The sequence below is a fragment of the Podarcis raffonei genome, chromosome 1 (genome assembly GCF_027172205.1).
Source record: "Podarcis raffonei isolate rPodRaf1 chromosome 1, rPodRaf1.pri, whole genome shotgun sequence".
Lineage (NCBI taxonomy): Eukaryota > Metazoa > Chordata > Lepidosauria > Squamata > Lacertidae > Podarcis > Podarcis raffonei.
Genome location: NC_070602.1, coordinates 136788785 through 136808276, shown reverse-complemented (window position 1 = coordinate 136808276; position 19492 = coordinate 136788785). Strand labels below are relative to the sequence as shown.

Here is a 19492-nt window from a genome sequence, read left to right as displayed (position 1 = left end):
TCAAGTGCCACAGGGACATCATCTTGTCCCCCTCCCCCTTTAAATTAAGATTCATGATAATGACCTGGGATTATCAACTTTTGAAACAAGCCCTGGCATCTCAGATTGTAACATGGGTAAGATTCTGTGTGCCAAAGTGGTCAGGGTACCAATATGATTCAGAAGCAGTCATTAATAAATTGATGGCTGCTAATCACACACCTCATAAAAACCACAAAATTATTCAAGAAAATAAGTTTTTTAAAAAACTATGTTATATGCATAAAAGGTAAACTATTTTTTAGTTCATAAATCCAAGCAAGCTCATCAGTCTGAAGAGCATTATTCACTGCAGGTTTTCAAAACCTAATATGTTGCCTAGTTGAGGAATTTTCACTATGATTAAAATGATATACTTTTCTATCCTTTACTGCCATAATAACTGCTCCATTAGCTAAAGTAACTAGCTACTGAGATCCAATTAACCACATCATATTATGCCATCTGGAAAACACTGTCCTTCTTCCCATCCCCTTGCTTCCAAGGTGAAGTTGCACCCATAAATTCACACTGGTGCCCTTCAACAAATGTAATGTTCACAAGTGTTTTTAGTCAGAAACATGCTGCCATAGAGGAGCTGCTAAAATGCTACCACAGAAGGATTTTTTTTATAGCTATCACTGTATAGTTGTAATTCTCTAACTGAATGACCCTTGTACAATGGAAAAAGGTAAAAATATTGTATTAGTATGTTGCTAAAACTGACTGTTTTTAATACAGCATCAGAAGAAATTTACATGCACACTGTTCCTTGTCTTGTGAAGGTTTTAGGGTTAAACTTGTATTATGAAGGTGGGGGAACAGACATTAGTTTCACGCAGTTTCACTCTGTGACATGAATACTGATTACCAGGTCTTGTTTAGTCTGTTTCAACTTTTTCCTACATTGGAAGCATGACACTTTCCTTCCTTTCTTCTGAAATTTCAACCGTAACACTGAGATTGCTCAGCTCAGAATACCACCGGCAGGTTTCACCAGAGAGTGAAAGGTCAGTCTACTGACTAGAAGGGCCTGCGCTTCTAGCTGTCTCTGTGCCAGAGTGTGACACCTTTCTCTGAAATTCCAGATCTATTGTATCATCTGCTAGTTGGTGCCCATTGTGCTGGGGTTGGGGGTGGCTGGCTAACCAATCTGAAATAAAATTTCACCTAAGCTCTATGCACCTAGTAGATAAAAGCAAGAAAGGTAACTGTCTCTCAGCTTCATTCCCCTACTTGTTAAAAAGAAATAATGCACCTTTTTTAATGGGTTCTGAACATTAATGTGTTGTTAAGGACTGGTCGTGTTGTGCCGATGCCTGATGATCTTTTTCCAAAGCAACTACTCTATTCCGAACTTTAAAATGGAAAGCGTAATGCTGGTGGTCAACAAAAGAGGTTTAAAGACTGTCTCAAGGCAAATCTTTAAAAAATGTAGTATAAACACTGACAACAGGGAAACACTGGTCTGCAAGTGCTCCAGTTGGAGAACAGCCTTTACCAAAGGTGTCATGGGCTTTGAAGACACTTGAACTCAGGACGCAAGGGAGAAACGTCCTAAGAGGAAGGCACGCTGGGCAAATCCACACCATGATTAACTCCCGTCTGGAAACCAATGTCCCCACTGTAGAAGGACGTGTGGATCCAGAATTGGCCTCCACAGTCACTTACAGACTCATTGTTAAAACCGTGTTTATGGAAGACAATCTTACTCAGCTACGAGTGATCGCAGAAGAAGAAGAAGAAGAAGAAGAAGAAGAAGAAGAAGAAGAAGAAGAAGAAGAAGAAGGGAGTATAAATGATTCCTGAAAGACACCTGGCCCTTCTCATAATTATCATGATGCCATTTTGGAATTTGCAAACTTTTTTTAAAAAAGAACTGGGCACATTGTTTTACACATGATTATCTATTATGAACAAAATTGTCTACTCCACTGAACATGAAACCAACTTTGACTTGGGTCATTTCCTCTCCATGTACACCAAGTGTTACTGGCTGACATACAACTCTTGGCGCCTCAATTCCTCATCCATAAAACAGCCATAATTATGATTTAAATTTCACAAGGATAAGGTAAAAATTGTTACTCATACTGAACCTCACACGGAGCTCTTATGCTACCTTGATGGCATGGGAACTTCAGTAGTGCTGATCTGTTGTTTGCCATCAAAACAACATGCAAAGTACATTTGGAAAATGGGCTAGTGCTGATGTGAGGAGCAGGAGGAGGAGGAATCCCAATATGGATTCTGCCCTCGTGGTTCTGGGTTTCTCGCATTATGGAACGGCGTTGCTATGGCTCACATGCCAGGACAGCATAAGCACCCAATGACAGGGTAGGCAAAATGTCTACATAAATGCAAGACTAGAGTTTGAACCACCACGTGACTCAGTCAACAGAACAAATCTTTAAAGACAAGTAAGAGAGAGGGATACAAGTGAAGCTCACCTCACAGCCTTTTCTAGTTGAAAATTCTCCTCCCACTGCTCACAAGGCCATCTATTACTAATTGTCCTGTGGGAAGGACTCCCGTCTCCTCTGAACGCACACAGCTAGAGAACTGGGGCTGTGAACATCTTGTGGGGGAAATTCTTTTATACCTCTATTTATTCAGAGCATGCAATGAGGCTTCATGCAAAAACTGTTAAGTGTGTGATTTTCCCAACATTTACTTGAAGTGCAACTAAGATATTCCCCCCAGGAGCTTAAGAGACTCAGGGCACAGGCACAACAACAATTTTTATAAAAATCATATATGCTAACTTGCATATATAGATGTAAGTTCAGCTCTCTGAACAAAGTAAGATGGTGGGTGACTAGGCCTGTAAAGCAAAGTAGCTTCTTCTTAAAAAGTAAAACAAAACAAAATGGGGGGGGAGGGACCAGTGGGCTACCCCCTAGCAATGCCCCTGCACTCCTAGTCTTTCCCCACTATCTATCCCGCTCAGTCCATCCAGCTGGGTTTCTTACCTATTCCCCAACATCTTATATGCTTTCATATGGCCATATACAAAGGCCAGCCATGTCAGTCATCCAGAGGAGTAGCTGGTGTGGTGTTGCCTCCCACAGGGGGGAGGTCAGCTGCCCTGCCCCCAAACCACTGTGGTAAGCAGCAATGACTTGGCTGTCCGGAGGCCAGTGGCAGCTCTGGCCCACTGTGCCGGCCACTCCTGGCCATCGATTGTGTCCCTGGAAACTCAAAGATTCTCCTGCACCTTTCTAGGTCTTTTGAATAACAGAAACAAAATGTGTGCGTGTGCACAATTGATTGAGCAGCCTATCCGATATCGCTGATAGCTCTGGAAATATATGAGAAAATGTCATTCTACACGAAGAAGAGGCCAGTTGTAGTTCAGACAGAACTAAAGAAACAGCACTCTTTTAACAGTGTGCATCAGAACAGTGTTGTACCACATAACACTGTTAGGGAAACACTACTAGAAATGGAATATGGGTTTTTAAAATTTTGCCTATCACAGAGTAAGCAAATGTTCTCTGTGGAGCTCTTAAGCAATCTGGTATATATATATATATATATGAATGAATCTTCGGCTTTCAGCAGTTCCTGGGTTCTATACTGCAGGTCAAATTGCATGGCTCTGGCCCCATAGCCTATGCACTTCTCTAATCCTCAGCTCCCCCCTCCCCCAGGTATGTCTCATTCTGATTGTGCCATCCCTACATTAGAACATTTAAGAGCTTAGGATATAACAATGAACTACCCCCTTTTTTTGCTACAAACAACAACATGCTCATCTGACGCTTACCCACAAACTTCTGTGGGGTGGAGCTTTTACGCTTTCCCATGTTGCTTGTCAGCTTCTCTATAACAGCAGGTCTTTCAAAAGGCACCAGAGTAACATTGTTGTCCATCCCAGGATCTTGCTCCTTACCATCTTCCATAGTAGATACTACATAAAACCAAAAAGCCAAATCAGATAGAGCTACCTACACTTCCAGGAGAAATTAAGTAAATAAAAGTGGTCAACATTTTGGGGGTTTGCAAACTATAATTAGTCAATGCGTGCCCATAGAAGCACTAGAAAGTCTGGGGAGTCGTTTAATGATGCTCTTGGCCTTTGGCTCTAATAACCTTCTGGGCAAGGGCTCTTTGCAACTGAAGGTGGCTGTGGAGCATGAAGAAACAACTCCACTATTGGGGAAAGGAGATCTGGGATTGGTGAGCTAGGTTAAAAGCTACGGATATGTGAAGCCACTACATTATGAGGAGTCAACATGGTGTGCACTCCAAACGTTCCTGAACTCCAGCATGTGGTGGTCAAGGATTGTGGGTGTTGAAGTCCAGCAACATCAGACTGAAACCATGTTTATGCACTACATAAATAACATGCCACATGTTTTCCAGAATCCCCCCAATTTATTAATTCTGCTTATGAATCAAAGAAATGATGCTTAAGGTTAATCACACACAATGGGAAACTGCCATTTTAAAATACTTTTGTATTTATTATCTGAAATGAAGCCAATAAAAAATATTTCTGTTTGTTTGCAATTGCTTATTTATAAAATGGTTCCACGTTCACCAGCATGCAGTACAGCTCCAAAATTCTATGGTTCCTCTACCCAGTAGTGAGTGGAGCTGACAACCCTAGACTGCCTGAGTATTGAAGGGCCTGGAAAGGTGAAAAATATGAAGCCTAGATGGAGTAATCTAAACAAAGGCATAGTGGGAGAGGGACTGGATACAGTAGGTGGGGGTAGACCAAGGAAGAAAGAGTGAGCGAGTGAAGGTATGTAACCTTTTCTTCAGACAGAAAAGAAAGAAGAAGAAAAACATCCCAGGTTTATAGCCCTGCTCTCACAACATATCCAGGGTGAGTGAATGGATGCAGGAGTGAGAGAGACACGATCACATTGGCTGGATCCATCTCTCCCGATCTATGCGCATTCTGTAAATTGCATGCATGGAGTAGACATATGTTCAACTGTACACTGACTCCCTCTTCATGATGGAAACCTAGACAAGCAAGTTCCCAGTTGCCAGGAGAGATCCCTTGTGTGCAGCTGTATATACGAATATATTCATCGATCCTCCTTCTGCACATGCTCTCTCAGGCTGGATATGCTGACCGTAAGGCCATCAGAATTACATACTCATATTTCCTGAAAAAATGATTATGTCAAGAACTTTGAGAAGTATATTTCTTTGCAAAGCAAAACAGCCTATCCTGCATTACAGAGATGAAAATAGGGGCATTTGTGCATTTCTACCAGCCTTTCTGACACCAAGGGTCACTCCTTGAACCAGGACCCTTGAAGAAAACTCCTCTTTGCCTGCTGCATACAGGATTCCTTTATCCTGACAAAGTGAGCCCCGTCTTCCGAAACAAGGGGCTGTTAGCAAACTGGCTATCAAGACAACATGGCAGCAGCCCTTCAAGAATCCCACAAAATGGCAGGGGGAGGGGGCACACCACGGAACTACTGAGATAAGCACACCATTTACATTTAGGTTAAAGGGGCACCCTTTTTAGACAGTTAATATGTTAGGTATAATGCACAAGAGCGAAGAACAATACCACAGTGGCCAGCCTCACCTCTGAGTCATGTGCAGACACTAGAAAGCTGACAGTCAGAACAAAACCTGTATGTCTCACGATTTGTCCTGGCATAGGGTCTGTTTTGACAGTTTCCTGAATTGTGTGTAGGTTGGAAGTGGGTCTTACCACCACCACAGTTCTGCCCTCCTGGCTTAGTGAATTCAGACTGAACGTAGGACATAGGGCTACACTAAATGCGGATTATTGCAACACTTTCGTACTGACTATTCTATAAGATCCAGACAAGATAGTTCAAAGTATGAAACTAGCAAAAATGACTAGAGGAACAAAGCTAAAGACTACAATTGAAAATGCAGAATTCATTCGTCTTTCCCCATGTATTTGGCTAATAATTCTTCCAAATGAAGTCACCACCACCAGAACAACAAAACAGTCCCCTTTACAATGACAATACTACCTTGGAGAAAAAGTTTTATCCAGAAGTTTTATCCATGTACTGGCTCCCTAAAATCATCTGAACTATTTTCAATTTCATATTGCTCTGTTACTTCCAACAGAACATAAGATATCCCTGCACAATACGTAACCCATCAAGCTGAGTGTGTCACCAGCCACATTTTGTGGCTTGCCAGATGTTTGCAAGTTTCTGCAGCTCTAGGCCTGCAACAAGCACAGGTGGCTTAGGAAGCCCCTGAAGAGCTGCCGAACAGGGCTGGGCTCCATTCAGCTTAGTGGGACACACATTTTGTGGGACACACATTTTGAAAATCCAACTTGCAGCTCCCCAAAATCAGTCCTCTTTAGATGCCCTGCCTCTGATCAGATACTCATAGCAAATACTTTATAAAGAAATAGTTACGATATTTATCTATACAGCTGAAGGGTGGAGCAATGGTACTGAATTTTTTTCTCCCTTAGGCAGAAAAGCAGCTCAATTGTTTAAGCCATTTCAGTCCTCCTAAATTCCAGAGGCTATGGAAGTAAAATAGGAACACTTAGGCTAGAATGACTTGGGAACTTTTTTTTTGTAAGTGTTTGTGAAGTTGGTATAAAGCTATGCTGCTATACGCCCACCCCCCACCCATTGCTTTTGTTCTGTTTGCACTTCTCACAACAACTTGGCACAGAAGAAAAACAGGTTTCCAGGAAAACACTCTGATAAATCACTCTAATTTATATGTCATCCAGGAGCTTTCTTATTTAGTGAAGATTGCGTCTGAGAGAAGCCCCCAACCTTTTCTCTGTCTTCCTTCCTTTTCTGTTCACCTCTAGATAGGCAGAGCTAGTCTTCTGGAGGTGAAAGCAGGCCTTTAGCCTCCCAGAAACCTCCCACTCCTGCAGAAGACTCTATACTTCCTCCTTTGCTGCTCATCTCAGGACTGGAGCTTCTCTCCTCCAAATACACCTATGTGACGTTGCCTCTCCCTCTCATCCTTCAAATGTCTCATCAAAACCCCTATTTCATACTGAGACTGCTAAAACTAAGTATGCATATCCAACCATTAAAAATGTCCATTTTGCCTCCCTTCCCAACACCCTCTTCCCTCTTTCATTCCCGTTTTCAGTACCACCTGGGAAAAGATAACAACACACTTTGCCACATCTGGGGTTTTCAAAAATGAAATACTAGGCTGCGTGTACATGTGCAGTTTTCATTGGGATCAGAGCTGGGGAGGGAAGAATTAACCTCCCCTCCCTGCATGCTGCAGTTTTGCTAAAACCCGTCATTTCCACCCGACTACCCATGGTATTTAATTTTTAATGCCCCAGATGTAGTTGCTAATCAGGTTATCCAAGTACAGTAACATCTTGTTTGGACTATTTTCTCTTCTGAGGACCTTTGTAAATTTTCATCATGTGGAGCTGGCGAAAGGAGCAGCAAGAGAGAGGGAGAGTTCTGCTATGAAGGCTCAGTTGTAGCACAACAAGCTCTCTGCATCGGGGACACTTCTTCTTGAACTGGGTCTGATGTTGGCTTGGGACTGGCTGTGGAGAAGGATTTGCAGGGAATACTACTTTTGATTAGTTCCTATTATTCATTGCCTACTAATGGCTTTTCATGAACCCCCAACTCCCACAATTAAAAGGGGAAACTGACAAAAGAGCAGGAATTCAGAAGAGAGCTATAAACATGACTTAATTTGAGCCAGGCCTAGCTATGAAACCCAGAAACTATTAATACCACTGAACACCTGTAACTGGTCCAACCCATGTCTGATATTAGAGGGCGGAGAGATTTGATCTTCCACATTAAACTTTAGAAGTACCTTTTGCTTATGAATACAGGTAAATCCCATCTTACGCTGATTTCATTGACGTGATCACAGCTTTATACTGGAAATTTAAAATAAAAAATAAAAGGGGCAGGAGAACCCACAAACGAGTGTGTTCTTTCTCTTTCTCTTCCTGGTAAAAGATTCCTGGGGGTGGGAGGGAAATCTCTGGCTCATGGAAACTGTCCAACTGACAATCCATTCCGTTTATCTATTTGTGGGTTGGCTGCCAAGGAACGCCAAATGTTAGAACCTCATTTATTTTGTAAACTTTCTTTTTTTTAATTGCACAGTATGCTCTTGCTGAGACACACAAAGATCGCTCATTTGCCACAGGAGTCCAACTGCCAGTAGAGAAATAAATGGAAGGTTGGAAAGCTCAAATAACAACAATAAAAACCAGAACTCATATTTACTTCTTTCAATATGACTGAGATATGCAGATGATTAAAGTCTGCATCCTTGTTTCCCTCTGATGGTGTGGGGTTTAAGTCAAAACCAACTCAAAGTTTCTAAGCAATTGTTATGAATTTGTGCAGCCTGTGCCTATGCATTCTTAAAAATAAGGCCCACTATGTTCAACAGGTCTTATTCCCAATGAAGTAAGAGTGCAGAGGTTTTCAGCATTAGGTTTTTAATTTAAATCAACATTTTTTACAATGCTCATTTTTACAATGGACATGCAATCGAGCAAGGCGTAATGCACATATGTTTGAGGATGCTAGTACATAGCACAACAAGATAATAAAACACAACCAAAGAAAACCACAATGATAGTGACTGAGTCTCTGAGCAGTCCTGCTCATAATGTGGGACACAGAGGTTCACTGCTACTCTATTTCTTCCCCTGCCCAGGTGTAACCGCAGTCATAGAATATTGAAACAAGACTTTAAATTCAGGATTTAAGTTAGGCATGCCAGCCAATAATTTCTGGGGCCAGAGTGCATTGACTGATGTACCAACACAATGGCCCAAAGCACAAGTATGTCTCTTGAGCACATTTCCCCAGGCAAATGCATTAAAGGGTGTGTGTGTGACATGAGGGCTTCTTCAAATAAGAACTAATCCTTTTGAATGCTACAAAAACCTAAAATTAACCCCTGAAAATAATGAATAAACTGCTCTGAGGCTGGAGAGGTGGAGAAGTTTCATGGGCACTATCCAATAGCAGCACACAAAAGCTGGACCAGAAACATAGATAAATATACTTCCAGATTTTCCTGCTTTGGGGGCTTTCCAGGGGAATCATAGACTGAATCATTACAAGCCTCCATAAATAAAGCAGTTTGACTAGAAACCATAGCAGGAGAGGAAACATGACTGTGTACTGCAGGAAATTACCGTTATTATATGACCTCTGAGTCTCTGAAAAGCTATCATCCAGGTACAACCAGGTACAACACATCAAAGACTAGAGAGAAGGTCTTTCAGGGCAGATGTGTGATTTCCGGGAGTGCTAAGAGTCTCAGCAACTCTTTTTAGACAAAAATAAAACAAACGAAGAACAAAATCAGACATTCCACAAATATTCAGAGGGCCCCCAGAATCCAGTGCAGCAGTGATGGTGGGTTGTGAATTCTGGCTCCAGAAATCTCTATGGGCAGCACAACAAGCTTATTAATCAAAACTGAAATAGCACTAAAGCCTAGTTGGTTTCATTTAACTGTGATTGCCACAGTTCCTGACAGACTTATGGTTCCTGTTCTCTTCATAGTTCTAGAGAAAAAGTTGTTGTGAAGGGGTGACTTTTTCCCATTCTTGTGTTGCCTGATTCAAAGTTGCCCACAGTACAGCACAGCTTAAATCCTATTCATTGAAGTGGAATTGATGGACTGGCTACTGTTGCCCCAAAGCATTGGCTACTGTGGCTCAATTCACACTTAGCATTAAAGCATGGTTTGGCAATTGGGAGCATTTGTAATGGGCACCTGCGCTTCCCACTCTCTTCCCTCTTGCATGTCTCCTTCACTTGGGTTTGTTGGGGTCTTTCTTTTTGCTGACTAGTTTGCCATGATGCCCATATTGAAAGAATATTAGAACCTTGCCTCCAAGCCACAACTTGAAACCCTAATTTGAAATGTGTTTTCAACCATGGTTTGCAAGAAAGGTGCTAATCACAGTTTGCGGTTTTGGACATCACAGCAAACCATACTTAGCAGAAGACAGTCAGCAGGTCAAGGAGGAAAGGAACTTGCACAGAAGCAGGGAAGAGAGAGCATGTGATCCCTTGTGTGCCCTATTGCAAAGCCACAGTTTGTATTATGTCTGAATGGAGTTAGTGGGTACAGTAGATTTTCTGTTCATGGCTCATTGATTTGAGTCTTTCGAAATGTCCTGCAGAGTCAGAGGGCTCAAAGGAGTTCAGATACACAGGAATTCCAAAAGAAAGATGCCCAAACCATCAGAGTGATCAGCTCTAATGGATTATTAGCACAGGGTACAAACTTACAGCAAAGGTCCAACACCTCACTCCTCACCCCTGCTCATAGCATCCCATGGGACAGACTTCCATCAGCAGCCCAGGCCAGTTCATCACTATCCAGATGACTTGTGTGCAATATTTCACGGGTGCTTTTACAGTAGCTGCCTATAAATTGTCAGCCTCCTATTATGCTTTATGTTCTGAATTGGCACAGCAGGCAGTGCCCACAGTATTAAAAGTTTTGGTGGGGCAACATTTACTAAGATGACACTGATGTAATGGATGGAAATTTGTTCTCAGTATCCAAAAAGCAATATTAACTGTTGTGCAGTTTAACATCTGAAGACACATGAATAACTTGTTACATGCCTCAAAATGTCCCATTCTTTTTATCAATCTGCAGTTGTCCTGATCTGGCCTCATGTGCACTGTCATGTACAGAGTTTCTGTCTGCATTGGCTGCCCAGACATTTCACTTAAATTACATGGAGCAGCTCCATGTGCTTCCTCAGAGATCATGTGTGCCAATGGCTCGTAGCTTGACCAGGATAAATTCATTTATATCCTCCCCTTTGACCTTGCTGGGGTATTCCCCCCCCCCACATTGCAGCTAGCTTTCCTTTTCATAGCTACTTACTGCACTAAATTAACAATAAACATAATTCACATCAAGTCTTTGTTACACTATTTTTTTAAGGCTTGAGTTTATATTTAATGTTTGGATCATCGTGGGTCTATTTAAGTACATGTTCCCAATTCTTTCACTTTTGTGGATTGCTAGGAATAGCACAAAAAGGGGGGAAAGGGAGATGAGTGCTGTCAAAAGTACTCAGGACTGAGGCTTCCACTCACCATGGTGACTCATGACTTGCCCAGCAGCCTCTATACTGACATTCTGAAGGTAGTTGTGACAGCGTTCCTTGTGCTCCTCCAGAGAGCTGCGTTGCTTGTAACTCCGTCCGCAGTAGTTACACTTGTGAGGTTTACCCACTGTGGAAAGAAGAGAGGCTTCAGGTTAAATCAGTGTTGCCAGGGCACCTTGCAGTGACAAAAATAGAATAGGAAAACGCCTACAAAAGTTATTCCACCCTCTAACCTTTGCACATTTCCCTTTTCTCTACCTCACTTCATCACTACCCTACCAGTCATTCACCCACACCATGAATATATAGCAACGAAATGTTACAGAAATGCGTAGTACCCACAAAGGCCAACACAGTGTGGTTTAAATACATTTACCTGTAGCCACAAATAATTTTTCCTTTGCATCGAAATAACAATGAGGGAAAGATTACAAGACATGTCACAGGGGCTTGGGGAGACTCTTATGACTATACTCTTTTTAAAAGCAGGGCTATGGGATAATATCAGAACATCCTTATGTTTCTAAGGGTTTTGCAAAACAAAATGGAGACAGGGACGAGATGCAAGAGGTGTTGATGAAGTGCAACACCAGACGTTGCATTGCATCTGTACAACTATCAGTTATTACATTGGTGTGGCAGCTTTGAGGGGTGTCTATGTCCTTATGAAAGGGAAGGGAAGCATGTCATGATCTCTATGCCAGTGGCGGAGGGTCTCCAGGCTATGAGACTAATTAGGCCTCTGAATTTGGTCCAGGAGACCATTTTGGGCAAGCCACACTCCCCTGCCAGTAACCTGAAGTCATATGAAATCAGATATGGAGATCTGTTATCTCCCATCTAAAGCAAGGGTGGAGGACTGTGGGCTGGATGTGCCCCTCAGCCTTCTCCCCTGATCACACCTCCCATTTAACCCTGTTTCATATCCTGAGTGTTTCTGCCTGGCTGGAATGTGTCCCTGAACTCTGATAATGGGAGGACAGAGAGGGGTGCATGAAATGTGAGTTTAGAGTCATTGCTTTGCCCTCTGGACCTGCACATCACTGGCACCTGCCTCTCAGAAGGTAAGCGTCTGCACCCTTGCACTCAGGAAGCTATTTATGTTACAAGCTTTTGCAGTTCTTGCTAATGTTTCTTGGTAAGGAAGAAGCCTTCTTTCTCATTCATTCTTAATTTTGGAGGGAGCAGGGCATTGGATGTATGCAGCAGAAATAATATTTCCATTTATGCTAGATAATCACCCTGAAACAGGAAAGCACAAAATGGAATTCACCAAGAGCAAATTGGCTTATAAACTGAAGTAAGGAAAACAATGCTTTGTACTGCTTAAACTCTGAAAGATAAAGAATCATAGAATCATAGAGTTGGAAGAGACCACAAGGGCCATCGAGTCCAACCCCCTGCCAAGCAGGAAACACCATCAGAGCACTCCTGACATATGGTTGTCAAGCCTTTGCTTAAAGACCTCCAAAGAAGGAGACTCCACCACACTCCTTGGCAGCAAATTCCACTGAATCTTAGAAAGTACATTCAAGTCCAAGAAGTGGCAAGAGAGGAAGCCTAGATGGAACTACCTTCCTACTTCTTTTGACATTATATTTCAAAGACAAAGTACAAATAAGCTTCCTCTCTCCCTTTTTCCAAGTCCCGTGGGAGGGGGAGAGACATCCCTCCCCCTTTGCATGAAACTCCAGGTGGGGGGGGGAGGGTGCACAAATCGCTCCCACTCCTATGGAATGTGCAACAAGGGCCTAAAATGCCTTTTAGTCTGGAATGTATTACTTCTGACAAAGCAATATTTACCAATATATAGAGAAAGGAGTGATTTTTGTAATATGACGTACAGTCTAATCAGTGTAACTTTTAAATTTGATTTATGGACACTGAGGGGGAACCCAGAAGTTCATGCAAATGCCTTCAGTTAATGACTGAATTCGTTTCTACTGGTCTGGAAAAAGCTCACTGCCAGGTGTAAAGTTTATTCAGAACTAACAAAAAGGCTAGAGTGAAATGCCCTCCAGATTACTAGACCATTGGAACTAGACAAATGTTTAACATCTTAATTGTGTACATATACCATCCCCATTCTCAAACTGAGGGCAATTGCTTGAGCATAACTAATAATAATAACAATAACAATAATAATTTTATTATTTATATGCTGCCCATCTGACTAGGTTGCCCCAGCCACTATGGGTGATTTCCAGCAAAATATAAACACATAATAAAGCATCAGACATTAAAAACTTCACTGTTGTCATTTATGCTGCAATAGCTTGTTCTGTATGGCTTCAGAAACACATGTTACTAACTGAAACATTATTGTTCCCTTAAAAACTTACACAAGTTTGCTAAAATGTTTAATGTTGCAGTGGATGCAGTTGTACTTCAATTGCCTGCAAATCAAAACATAATCTGCAGCGTTTTGTTCTGCCACCAGCTGAGGATTTATCTTTGTCAGCAAGCTTTTAATTCTGCGGCTGTTTTACAATGACATCAATTTCTATCTACTCAGAAGTAAGCCCCATTGAGTTCAACGGTTCTTTCTCCCAGGCAAGTGTTTATAGTACTGTTATTTAGTACATATTTAACTCTGCTCTTTTGGTTCCTTTTTCTGTTTTAGTTTGATTGTGTGTTTATCTTTTATCTTTGATTTTTAAACATATTTGGATTGCTTTTAATGTTTTATGGACTAGGTCTTGTGAAGGGATCAAAATAGGGAAACTTGTGCATGCAGGCACGTGTGTGTGTGTGTGTGTATACGCAAGCACACTTTTTTAAAAAAGGGCATCTTCAAATTTTCTCCCAAAGGCAGAACAGGAATAAAGATACAGATTACTAGGGACAGGCACCAGAAATTAGGTACCCTCCCCGGTAAATAGAATGTCTGGGTGTCCGATTTTGATGTCTGTTTTCATCAGACTTTTGTAGAAGTGTCCTTTGCCATTTGAATTACTTTTACTGTTGCATCACAAAACAACAGACACTTAACAATGCCTATAAGATCAGAGGAAAGAGAAGATCAGAACTCAGACTGTGGATTGTTTGTTTTTATGCTCGAAAAGGCTAGAAATCCTAAAAGATATCCTGCCAGTGTGAAGGAACTGTTAGAAGAATGCATAGTGAATTTCAGCTTTCAGTGGTGCTTTTGAAAAGTACCCTCTCTCCTTCCCTTCCTTTGGAGCCAACTCCTGGGGCAAAGGTTCCTTCACCCCCACCATAAAATATTCAAGGGCCCCCCTCCAATGTTGATAAACATTGCCATTCAAATGGTGTGGGTGCACTGTGTCAATTATGCAGAGCTGCAGCTGGGGGTGGGGTCTAGCCAGGGCTTCTGCCCCGGGTGAAGCCTCCAGGGGGGTGCCATTGAGGCCCCCAGCCTCCCCACATGTCTGGGTTTGGGCCAGAGAGAAAGATGAAAAAAGTGAAGGTCAGCCGCAAACCCGTGAAGCTGAAGGAGGCTCATTTACAAAGTGATGCAGGGAGAGTTGGAAAATCAGGAGAGGCTGCGTGGTTCTCCCCAGCGAAGCCTAGGATGGGATCCCCTGTGGGTTTGCTACTGTGTGAGAAAGAAATTCTGGAGGGACGGAAGGAGGGGTGGGACTAGAATGATCTTTGGGTCCCTTCCAACTCTACAATTCTATGATCCCTTCAGAACTTTGAATGTGTTTAAATAGCTAAGGTTGAGGCATTTTAGAGACTATACATGATCTACACACAGGAAAGTAAGGGGTGTGTGAGCATTTTCCCTGCCAGAGGTGGTTCCCTGGCAAGCTCCGCTCAGCCCGGCTGAATTAGGATTGTAGTGCGAGGGCACTTTCTACTTTAGACTCACAAAAAGTATTTCTTTGCCTTACATGGAGCCTAAAATGACTACAAAATTACCGTTTCCTAAAATGAGTAATCAAACAAAAATTAAATTGAAAGGAATCTTGTTGAAGCTTACTTGGGAGTAAATTTACAGATCAAAACTCCTGGAAAGGGTTTGCACAGAACCAAGAAGAGGGGGTGGGGGTGGCAAAACGTCTCAAATCGCTTGGTGGCAGCAGCGGGAGGCCCCATTAGCTAAAGTAGTGCTTCAGGTTAAGAACAGTTTCAGGTTAAGAAGGGACCTCCAGAACGAATTAAGTTCTTAACCCGAGATACAACTGTAATGAGTCCTTTGAGCAGCAGCCCTACGCAAGGGCTTCCGCTTCCCCCCTCTTCTCCCCCTATGTGACCCCTATAATTGGCCCTGGAATGGGACATCAGAAGAACCTCTGAAACAGCTTGTGGGAAGAGAAGACGGAGAATCATTTAATCTGGTGATCCAAAATGCTTGTGCTTATGGTACGATCAGAAGAGTATGACACAGAATTCCTCCTATACTTTTTCTGGCATTAGGATGAATGGCTGAAACAGATTCCTCTTAAGCAAATTAAACTTTTCATATTGACTGGCACGTAGCCATTGAATTATTCAGTTTAATTAATGGCTTTAGTTCTGGTGTGTAACAAGTGATAACTATATAGGTAAAATACTGATATGAAATCAGTATCAAAACTTACAAATCAATAGTATTGTGAGCCTTAAATATTATACTTAAAATGTTTGAATTAAAACAGCCATTTGTTTGGATGTATCTAAGTTAACAAACCGTAATTGACTCTGGATGGACGTGTAAGGAAATGGTTGCATATGAAATGAATAGATTCAAGCAGATGTTTGTTATACCTTTTTTCAACTCAAAAGCAGCTCCAATACCACATCCTGAACTGCTCAGAGTGAACTTTAGTTTAGGTGTGAAACTCTGGCCCTCTGTAAGGTTTGCAGGTGCTATGTTATCATCACCATCTTTCTAGGTGACAAGTACAAATTTGCAAACATATATGTTAGCAGAAAAGCTTAGCAAGCAAGATGGCTATATCTGCTTGTCAAAAAGAAAAAGAGAAACTGATTTTATTCACCATACTTCCCTCTCCACACTAGCTGCCATGCTCAAGGGAAAAAGGAAAACCATCACTATGTTATCATAGATTTCCACCCAAAATCCAGAATCCATTTTATTGTATTGTATCTTTGAAGTGGAAGTTTCCAGTTTTTATTGTTGCTGGGGAGGTAAATCTGAAAAACTCACACTTAACATACTCAAGGTTTAACAGGCAGTTTGATACCAAGCAGGCAAACTTAGGGAGGTATAATGATATATATAATTAACATTTAGGGTAGGGTGCACTCAACAGGGAACTAAAGTCAGTGGTAGCTCCATGGCGAGTATTTGTGTATGATAAACATAAAAGCAAACACATCCTTGTCATGTTCACAATTTATGTTTTCATGTATAAGCTTGAAGCACCTTAAACACACACTTAGAATCATAGAATCATAGAATCATAGAGTTGGAAGAGACCACTTAATTAAATGCAAATGTTGGGTTCTAGAACTTCTGGTCTTTTTTTTTCTTTTGAAGTTAAAAATAGTTTACTTACACACTCTTCAAAGGTCAGATTCATTTGTTTTTCCACACATCAGTCAGAAAAGTTTCACAGGCTGTAAAACCCACCTTAATTATAAAGTGGTGAAAGTTCCAAATAGGAATTTAAGAGTGGCTGATGAGAGCCATGCGGTTGAGCTGGAGCAACCAACTCAAACCTCTTCACTGGGGTTATGATAATAAGCTTGATTACCCAAAGTAAGGGGAAGTGACATAGCTAAGTCTGGCAGAACAGCTTTCTCTGTGGTATTAGACCTCTCATACGCTAATTAGACTTAAGCATGCTGGGTATATGAGAGTGCTTATCCCACTGTCTGAGTGATGGACCTGTTGCCAGGTGGCAGCTTTTGAACAGTAACAAGAAGGGAAGGCAACACATCACTCTTGAACCCATCTTTTCTCTGTGATCAGAACATAGGAACTTGTCCATTCGCTCTTGCTCATCCTTTGCCAGTAACCGTTCTAGAACATCTGATCCTTATAATAAAACCTGACAAAAAACAACCCAATTAACTAAGAAGTTGAAAACAATGATTCAGAATAGGTGGGAATGGCTGCTTACCCAGTCATGGGGTGGGTGGCTGTTGCAGCCCATTGTGGTGGGTTCTAATCCCTGGGGAGCAAGGCTAGGAGGCCAGCAGTTGGGGAACTCCCAGGCCAGCCATTGGATTGGCGAGATTTTCCGCCATCTGTTTATTTGAATGGTGGCCAATCTGGCCAGGCTGAGTGTGCGTGGCTTGACAACGGACTGAGGTGGAGCAGGCTTCACTCTGGTGTAAAGGCTGGCTGTGGCTAACCCCAAGGACCGCAGTTGGACAAAGAACATCCCTCCCTTCCCACTCTATTCAGAAATGCTGTGGGTTTTGTATGCTAACTTTTCCCTTCCTAGATACTGTGTGTATTGGCTTTGTTGTGGTTCTATAACGGCTGCCATTTTCAGAGTTGGGAAGGAATTTGAGTGCAAACAGATTGGCCCTGCTTGAGGGGTTTGCCTTCCTCATAGGAAAAGTCACAACTTTGGCAGATAAGGCATTGGGTGGAATCCCATCCCCACCTCAGAACAATGTGATAACAGGGTACCCGAAGTCTCCATCCAAAAGCCAAGGCATCAGCCCTCCAACCGGGGGGCTGAGAGGGATATACTGTACACCCAATGCCTAAGCCAAATCTAACCTACATCTGGAATCAATAAAGTTGTAGCCTATTTTAAAATCCCAGAACGTTGTCCTGTTCAGTTTGTCCACCTTCATAGGTTTGGCTGTGCTGTCTGCAACAGCACTCGCTATGTAGCAAGGTCAAACTTAGAAAACTCATTTTGGCTAAAATAGTATGATGTCTTGGAAGATCTGAACATAATTCCTGTGACAAAACTATGTGAGCTTAGGCAAGTCATTGCTCCTCTATCTGCTAAAGGGGTGTTTTCTTCTTACGGTTCACATCTATGTGATGAAGATAAATTTGTTTAGGTTTGTGAAATTTCTCAGATGATGGTGGATGTTCTGTGAGTCTCAATATTGAAATACACATTGGTCTTTCCTAAGAATGAAGAGACTCCAAACCCTTGATCATTTTTAGAACAATTAGATGCATGAAAGATCCTAAGTTTGTGTACTGTTGGAGGGAAGAGAGGTTTCTTTGTTACTTGATTCTTGTTTGTTTGTTTGTTTGTTTGTTTGCATTAGCGTATCATGACTAAGAAACTTGCTGAAGTTACTCAGTTTTCATTTGCACTGACACTGACCATTCCTAACTGGAGATTTACAGAACACACAACCAACAAAGGCTTGGAATCCTCAGTTAGCATCAGGAATGCTGTCAGACAAATCAGTTCTCTTTTCTAGATATTTTATATATATCAGCTAGCATATTTTTGCTGCTGTACATTTTGTAAATGAGACTGATTAATAGAACTCTCTCCCACCAGCCAAAATTGTGTAGTTAGTTTCACAGCTAAACACAAAATGGCTGCTGTCACAAGCTTTAATTATCTGTGACATTCACTAGAACAGGGTATCCCAAACTTGGGTCTCCAGCGGTTTTTGGACAACAACTCCCATCATCCCTAGCAGCTAACAGGACCAGCGGTCAGGGATGGTGGAAAATGGACTCCAAACACAACTGGAGACCCAAGTTTGGGAAACCCTGCTCTAGAACTTTGCTTCATGCACCCATTCACAGGATATTTGGTTCTTACTTATACCTAGTATAGTGAATCTAGCTAGGCCTGCCAAAACACCCCAGAATGGGATACCTCATTTTTCATAGGTATCAAGAAAGAAGCTAGCAAAAATTTAGACAAATAACTTCTTTCTTTATATGGACCCTCCCTTTATATATAGCAAGCCTGAGTTCATTCTGTGCTTTAGCTTTTCTGACTTTGTGTCTACACGTGCTGGCTATTTGTTTGAATTGTATGAAATGCAGCAATTCCTGTTCAACATAGTACTGTTCCCAATCCTTCTGGAGAATTTCCTGCCATTCCTTAAAAGATCACAGGTTTGTCTGTGTTGTTTCCATAATTATATACAGTTGTGAAACCCAAAGGCAGAAGGAACTCAGACAGTAAAACCATACAAAGCAAATGGAGAGGGGGAAAATGCAGGTGTGATGAAAACCAGACCAAAGGACACAAAATATCATGAACGAAAGGCTCAGACAGAGGAATTTTAAGACAACAACTCAACCCATATCTTTCAAACCAATGGTCAGTGGTCTCTGCATGGAAAAAATAAACATTCTCTAAATGTAAATTGTAAGTTGGCTATTAAATAATGTAATGAATAATTTAATGAAAATAATGTGATGAATGTAAGTTGGCTGTAAATAATCAGCTGGATCTAACTAACACTGGTGAATATGCAGGAGCAGAGGGAACATCAACAAACAAGAAAAGCAGCCATTCTACCTTCAAAAAAGGC

At 41.7% G+C, this 19492-nt stretch overlaps 1 protein-coding gene across 8 annotated transcripts in view; it reads right to left on the bottom strand.

The window, feature by feature from the left end:
- The window catches only part of IKZF2 (IKAROS family zinc finger 2), a 107781-nt gene that overhangs the window by 10557 nt on the left and 77732 nt on the right, over positions 1–19492 (bottom strand). For 6 of the 8 annotated variants that reach the window (XM_053364532.1, XM_053364587.1, XM_053364578.1 and 3 more), the window contains 2 exons: positions 11091–11228; positions 3788–3931 (listed from right to left, as the gene is read on the bottom strand). In XM_053364532.1, coding sequence (XP_053220507.1) covers positions 3788–3931; positions 11091–11228 — 282 coding nt within the window. The remainder of the gene's footprint in view (positions 1–3787; positions 3932–11090; positions 11229–19492) is intronic. The other 2 variants (XM_053364551.1, XM_053364572.1) reach the window with 1 other exon arrangement.